General features: G+C 37.4%; 1 protein-coding gene across 1 annotated transcript in view; it reads left to right on the top strand.

The window, feature by feature from the left end:
- Positions 1-7,959, top strand: part of PGBD1 (piggyBac transposable element derived 1) — a 23,050-nt gene that overhangs the window by 12,184 nt on the left and 2,907 nt on the right. Inside the window, 2 exon segments of the mRNA XM_023508102.1 lie at positions 5,551-5,680; positions 6,690-6,786. Of these exon segments, the coding sequence (XP_023363870.1) occupies positions 5,551-5,680; positions 6,690-6,786 (227 nt within the window).

Below are 7,959 nucleotides of genomic sequence, written 5' to 3'. Positions count from 1 at the left end.
GTCATTGTTGTTTAGCGGGTCCGGGCTGGATTCGAACCTGCCACCTTAGGTGTATGTGGCTGGCACCTTAGCCACTTGAGCCACAGGTGCCAAGCCAATAATCTTGACTTTTAGGTCTTATTACTTAAGAAATACATTTTGTGGGCCAACTGCTTATGCCTGTAATCCTAGTACTCTGGGAGGCCAAGATGGGAAGATCCCTTGAGCTCAGGAGTTCAAGATCAGACTGAGAAAGAGTGAGAACTTGTCTCTACTAAAATAGAAAAATTAGCCAGGCATTATGGCAGGTGCCTGTAGTCTCACCTACTTGGGAGACTAAAGCAGGAGGATTGCTTGAATCCAAGAGACTGAGGTTGCTCTGAGCTAACCAGACATGGCACTTTAGCCTGGACAACAGAATGAGACTCTGTCTCAAAAAAAAAAAAAAGAAAAGAAAAGAAAAGAAAGAAAGGAAAAAAGAGAAAAGACAAAAAGAAATATATTTTTTAAATTCATTTTTTATCCCTTCCTCTCCTGTCCCCCCTCCATTACTTCCCCACCCCCCAATTTGAATTGAACTGAATTTTTCTCTTAGGCATGTATTAGATTGTCCACTGGCTTCATATTAGTATTTAACACATTGGATACTTGCTTCTCCATCCTTGTGATACCTTACTAAGAAGAATGTGTTTTAATTCCATCCAGGTTAATACAAAAGATGTAGTCTCCGTCTTTTTTATGACTGAATAGTAGTCTATGGTATACATATACCACAGTTTGTTAATCCATTCCTAGGTTGATGGGCATTTAGGTTGTTTCCACATCTTGGCAATTGTAAATTGACCTGTGATAAACAATCTAGTGCAAATATCTTTATGACAGAATGATTTTTTTTCTTCTGGGTAGATACCTAGTAATGAGATTGTGGGATCAAATAGGCTTAATTTGAGTTCTTTGAGGATTCTCCATACTTTTTTCCAAAGAGGCTGTATTAGTTTTCAGTCCTACCAACAGTGTAAAAGTGTTCCCCTCTCTCCATATCCACACCAGCATCTGCTACTTTGAGACTTTGTGATGTGGCTACTCTCATTGGGGGTAGGTGATAGCTCAGGGTGGTTTTGATTTGCATTTCTTTGATGATTAGGGACAATGAGTATTTTTTCATATGTTTGTCAGCCATCCCTGTCTTCCTCAGAGAAAGTTCTGTTCATGTGTCTTGCCCAATGGTAGATGGGATTGTTTGCTTTTTTTGTTGTTGATGAATTTGAGTTCTCTATAGATACTAGTTATCAAGCCTTTGTCAGATTTGTAACATGCAAATATCTTTTCCCATTCTGAAGGTTGTCTATTTGCTTTAATTGTTGTGTCCTTAGCTGTGCAGAAGCTTTTCAATTTAATTAAGTCTCATTTGTTTATTTTTATTGTTGCAATTGCTGCTGAAGTCTTCTTCATAAGATCTTTCTCCAGTCCGACATCCACAAGAGGTTTCCCCACACTTTCTTCTAGGATTTTTATCATTTCATGTCTTAGATTTATATCTTTTATCCATCTTGAGTCAATTTTTGTAAGTGGTGAGAGGTGCAGGTCCACTTTAGCCTTTTACATCTGATTATCCAGTTCTCCCAGAGCCATTTATTGAATAGGGATTTTTCCCCCCAGTGTATGCTTTTGTTTGGCTTATCAAAGATTAGATGGCTATAAGAGATTAGTTTCATCTCTTCTTTTTCTATTTGGTTCCATATTTCTGTATTTTTGTGCCAATGCTTTTGATCACTGCAAACTTGTAATATAACCTAAAGTCTGGTAGATTGATGCCTCCAGCTTTATGATTATGATTATTATTATTATTAATAAGAATTGCCTTGGCTATACAGGTTTTTTTCTGGTTCCATACAAAATGAAGAATCATATTTTTGGTTCTTCAAGTTACAATGTTGGTATTTCAATGGGGATTGCATTGAATCTGTAGATTGTTCTGGGTGTATAAAAATTTTAACAATGTTGACTCTTCCCAGCAAAGAACATGGTATGTTCTTCCATTTGTTAATATCTTCTGCTATTTCTTTTCTTAGGGTTCAATAATTCTCTTTGTAGAGGTCCTTCACCTCTTTTCTTAGGTATATTCCTAGGTATTTCATTTTCTTTGAAGCTACTGTGAAGGGAATTGTGTCTTTGGCTTCTCAACTTGCCTTGATTGGCATATACAAAGTCTTCTGATTTGTGGACATTGATTTTATGTCCTGAGATTTTATACCCTGCATTTCTTGATCATTTCCAGGTGTCTTGTGATTGAATCTCTGGAGTTTTCTAAATATAAGATCATACCATCAGCAAAAAGCAAAGGTTTGACCTCTGCCCACATTTGGATGCTCTTTATAACTTTCTCTTCTCTGATTGCATTGGCTAGAACTTCCAGAACTGTGTTGAATAGTAGTGACGACAAAGGACATCCTTGTCTGGTTCCAGTTCTAACTGGAAAAGCTTTCAGTTTTACTCCATTCAGTATGATATTAGCTGTGGGTTTGTCCTAGATAGCTTCAATCAGTTTAAGAAATGTGCCACCTATGCCTATATTCTTAAGGGTTCTTAAGAAAATGATGCTGAATTTTGTTGAATGTGTTAATTGAGAGGATGATGTGGTATTTGTTTTCACTTCTTTTGATATGGTGTATTACATTTATAGATTTGCATATATTAAACCAGCCTTACATCCCTGGGATGAGGCCTACTTGATCATGATGTATAATTTTTAGTGTGTCGTTAATAATTTATTGGTTAAGATTTTATGAGTATTTTCGCATCAGTTTTCATTAGTGAAATTGGTCTTTAGTTCTTTTTCATTGTGTCGTTAACTGGTTTTTGTATCAGGGTGATGTTTGCTTCATAGAATATGTTGGGGAAGGTTCCTTCTCAATGTTTTGGACTAGGTTCTGTTGTATAGGTACAAGCATATCTTTTAAGATTTGGTAGAATTGTGGTATGAACCATTCTGGTCCAGGGATTTTTTTTGTTGGAAGATTTTTTATTGTTTCTTCAATCTTGGTACTTGAGATTGGTCTGTTCAAGAGCTCTATTTCTTCCTGGTTCAGTCTAGGGAGATGGTATGATTTCAGGTATTGATCCATTTCCTACATTTTGTCAAGCTTCTGGGTCCAGAGTTAATTATTGTAGCCAGAGATACTCTCCTGTATCTCTGTGGTATCTGTTGTTATTTCCCCCTTTTCACTTCTGATTGAGGTTATTAGAGATTTTACTTTTCTGCTTCTAGTTGATCTGGCCAAAGGTTTATAGATTTTCAAATTTTTTTTTTATCTTTTCAAAGAACTAACTTTTTGTTTCATTAATTTTCTGAATGATTGTTTTCTTTTTAATTTCATTAATTTCAGATTTAATTTTGGTTATTTCCTTTCTTCTGCTAGATTTGGGATTAGATTGTTTTTCCTTTTCCATTTCCTTAAGATGATTCATTAGGTTGATGATGTGCTCTCTGTTTTTTGGATGTAGGCATCTAATACAATAAATTTCTTCCTTAGGACTACTTTTGCATTATCCCACAGGTTTTGGTAACTTGTAGCTTCATTGTTGTTATGTTCAAGGAATTAAGAAATTTCCTCATTTATTTCTTCCTTGACCCACCTGTCATTTAGCATAAGGTTGTTTAATTTCCATTCCTTCGTGTGGGGATCATAATTTTTGTTGGAGTTGATTTCTACCTTTATTGCCTTGTGATCTGAGAAGATGCAAGGTATAATTTCAGTTCTTTTAATTTTGTTGAGGTGTGATTTGTGTCCTAGGATATGATCTATTTTTGAATATGTTCCATGGGCTGATGAGAAAAACATATAGTCCTTAGTTTTAGGATGGTATGTTCTGTATATAAGCCCATTTGTTCTATGGTTGCATTTAAGTCTCTTATATCTTTGTTTAGTTTCTGCTTAGAAGGTCTGTCCTGTTCTGTCAGAGGAGTATTAAAGTCCCTCACGATTATGGTGTCATAGGATATCATGTTGCTCAGACCAGTTAAGGTCTGTTTCATAAATCTGGGAGCAAGCCATTTACATTTATTGAGAGAATTGATAAGTATGGTGGAATTCTGTTCATCTTAGGTCCGTTGCTTAGTTTTGTCCTTTGTACCAGTCTTACTCTGCTGCCTAGGCTAGAGTGCCGTAGCATCAGTCTAGCTCATAACAACCTCAGTCTCCTGGGTTCAAGCAATCCCCCTCCCAAGTAGCTGAGACAATGTGTGCCTGCCATGATGCCCGGCTAATTTTTTTATTTTTAGTAGGGATAGGGTTTTGATTTTGTTCAGGCTGGTCTTGAACTCCTGAGCTCAAGGGATCCTCTCACCTTAGCTTCCCAGAGTGCTAGGATTATAGGCATGAGCCACCGCACCCAGGACAGTAAAATATTTTTAAATTAAGGTATATTTATTGAATTTTTTAGACATAATGCTATTGCACATTTAATAGACTACTATATAGTATAAACATAACTTTTATGGCACTGAAAAATCAAAAAAATATTGTGTGACTCAAATTGTGATACTCTGTTGTATCGGTCTGGAACTGAACCTGCCCTATCTCCAAGTTATGCCTGTATTTAAATGAGGTTGGCTTTTTAGTATCAAAAATAATTCTGTGTTTGCAGTCTGGGATGGAGTAGTGATAAAGAGAAAACATATCTTCTGTCTTGAAAGTCCCCTTTTTGTCAAAACAGACATTCAGCCTGTTAAAAGACAGAGCACTGTATCCTTTTTCAGGCAATGGGAAAGAAAGGGTAGATTGACAAATGAAACAAAAAATGAAGACGTTAATGAAAAGCCATATGGTAGCCCTTTGAGAAAGTGCCATATAAAAATAGAAAACCATAGATGACCTGCAAAATAACTAATTACTGTGTATAATTTTTCCAACTTAGAAATCATTCAACCTAGGTTTGAAATATTTTTAAACAATTTTTTAAATAAAATTAGTGAGATCTCTGCATTCACATTAGGTTCCAAATCTGTTAAAAGAAGTCTCAAGATGGCTCCATTATTTATTTATAATTAGTTTAATTGTATTTGCAGTACCTGCAATATTGTACTGAAATACTTTTCAACCAAATATATAGTAGAAAATGCTATAAAACTGTGTAGAATAGTCTGAATGAGTCAACTCTTGTGACAATGTCTTTATTCTATGTCAGCGTCCTTGTTTGTAATGTTCTTGAATTACTGGTGTTTTTAGTAATTCCCTATAAAAACTCTTCAAGATGCAGTGGATTATATTGATTGTAGATTTGATTCAGTAGGACACTTTAAAGTCCTACAGAATATGGGACAGTTCTTTGTAGTGTGGGACCGTCCCACACAGTGCAGGATGTCTATCATCTCTGGCCTCACCTTATGAATGACATTGGCATAAAGCGGTGAGGCATCATTGTGGGAACAAAAAACGTTCCCACAAATTTACAAGAATGCCCTGAGAGGTTGGTACCACTGGTCTATAGTGTAGTATTCAATACCCTTAGCAACTGAACCCCCTATTTTTACCACAACGGAAACAAAGAGGTCATTTTTTGTTTTTTTAGACATCAGTGAAGACTGAGGAAGAAACAGCCCAGGCCCCTGCCCCATGGGAGTGGCCACATCTGAGTCTGGCTCAGAGGAACCTCTGTGGGAACTCAACTCAGAGGAAGGTTGCAAGCCTCAGTCTAATGAGTAAGGACAGGCTTCTGGATGGTTCCCTGCCTGTGCTCTCCTTTTCTCTCCACTAACCCTGAATTGGCCCTTGGGAGACAACATTTCTTACAGACGCTCTCACCCTCCCATTCCCTTCTTCTGGCCTCTACTTGCTGACTTCTCTCAGCTCTTACCATTTTGCATCCTTTCCAGTCACATTTTCTTCTTCTATTGCTAATCATCCACTTATTGACTCTTGTTATCATCTCTGCTCATTCCTCCCTATTCCCTGACTTCCCTCAGCAACTCCTCCTTCGCATCCCTTTTTCTCTCTTAGCAAGGCTTCTATATGACTTGTCATTTCACATATCCCTTCATACTTGGAAGCTTCATGAACACCTCTGCCTATTCCCTTCCTCTGTACTTCAGAGTATGTTCTCTTTACTGAGAACACTACTGTTCATGTTTAATTTTCTTTTTTGAGACTCTCACTCAGTCACCCTAGCAACCTCAAACTCCTGGGCTCAAGTGATCTTCTTGCTTTGGCCTCACCAGTAGCTGGGACTAACAGGTGCCCACCACAACGCCTAGCTAGGTTTTCTATTTATTTTTTATTTTTTATTTTTTTAGTAGAGATAGGGTCTTGTTCTTGCTCAGGCAGGTCTTGAACTCATGAGCTCAAGCAGTCCACCTGCCTTGGCCTCCCTTAGTGCTAGGCTTACAGGCATGAGTGACTGCACCCAGCTTCATGTTTAATTTTCTTTGAATGTGCTCTGGGTCCTCTCCCAAGTGAGCTCTTGTTCCTTAATTGACTTTTCTTATCATTTTCCCATATTGTGTCATGTTTTATAGGATTGATGAAACTAACTGTAAACCCCAAGATACCTGTTGATTGTTTGGTTTAATGTGGAACATCTATTCTGTACACAGACATCTGTTGATTTTTTTATTTGTTTGGTTTAATTTGGAACATATATTCCCTAACACTGGAGGTCGTTTTTTCAAAATTCACAGATATGACATTAAAATCATTAATGTATCATTTTAGCTGAAGAAGTTGTAACTAAAGATGGATTGTTTAATGCAAAGCAAGAAACTTCTGAAGAAATGGAACAAGGTCAGGCGATCTCAGGAACACCCAACAGGTGAGTGTCCACGGTGCTAAGTGGATCAAATCATAGAGATATAAGAAGAACTTGGAATGAAACTAGAGAAATCAGTTGGTCAAAGCCTGCTTGCCTGGAATAATACAGAATGAGTACCACTCTTACTTCTGCAATCATAGGACTGATGCTAAGAAGGTGACCTATTGAATATTGTTAATATACCATAATTGTACAAAACCTTCATTTGGCACACAGTTTCCTCCAGAATCCTGTCCCGACCCAGTGTGTCCTGCTTAATCACTCTTCCCTGCGCTCCCTTCCATACTTATGTAGCTGCAGATAAAGAAGCCAGGCAGAGAATTTAGATGAATTTAGATGAAAGTGAAATCTACAAGTGAAGCTTCCATGATGGTTAAGAAAGAAATATCATCTGAACTGGAAAAAGATTTAGTGAGGCTGCATAGGATTGATTCAACCTTCATTAGAAGCCCTGAACAAGGAGTAAATCAAACGGTGATAAAGAAGGAGAAATTAATGATAGTAGTAGAGAAATTAATGATAGTAGTGGGTACTTCATAAGTGTTGGTTGGGAAAATGAATAAAAATGTAATATAGATACTCCTAAAGCAGGGAACAAACCACCAGCAGAGGGATGGCTTCTGGTGAAGCCATTAACTCCTCAGATACGTGAGAAAAGAGGAGAAAGGAAACAAGGCAGGATAATTAGGCTAAAGAGCAGGGCATTTGCTCATCTTCAGAAAACAAGGAGTTAAATGTCAGCTAAAATAAAAATGTCTTGAAGCTTAAGAAGAGAAGCGAAATTTTTGATCTCTCTTTCATTAAGCTAGTAAAGACTGAGCCAAACTCTGCTAAGGAAGAGAAATAATGTTCAGTAACTTAGCTCAGAGTTATAACTGGAGAATAGGAATCTGTTGCATGCCTGTTGCGGGCATTCAGCGCCAGCTAACTGAAACCATGACTAATGACTCACAGTGTCTATAAGAATAAAGATAAATCATTGTTTCTCATAACAGAAAGTGAGAAGGTAGCCTGTTCCAGGTTTGGTGTGTCAGGTCAATCATATGTCAAAGACCGAGCTATACCCACAGCCCTACATCCTTCCTCTAGTCCCTTACTGCCACCCTACTTTCTACCTCACTTTCTTTTTCCTGTTTCCTTTCTCACAGTATTGGGCTATTTTTTTTTTTTTTT

This window comes from Otolemur garnettii, unplaced genomic scaffold, assembly GCF_000181295.1.
Source record: "Otolemur garnettii isolate 467f Iridium unplaced genomic scaffold, OtoGar3 scaffold00223, whole genome shotgun sequence".
NCBI classification, from domain to species: Eukaryota; Metazoa; Chordata; class Mammalia; order Primates; family Galagidae; genus Otolemur; species Otolemur garnettii.
The sequence above is the reverse complement of the archived record's forward strand: the minus strand, read 5'-3'. Positions and strand labels throughout refer to the sequence as shown.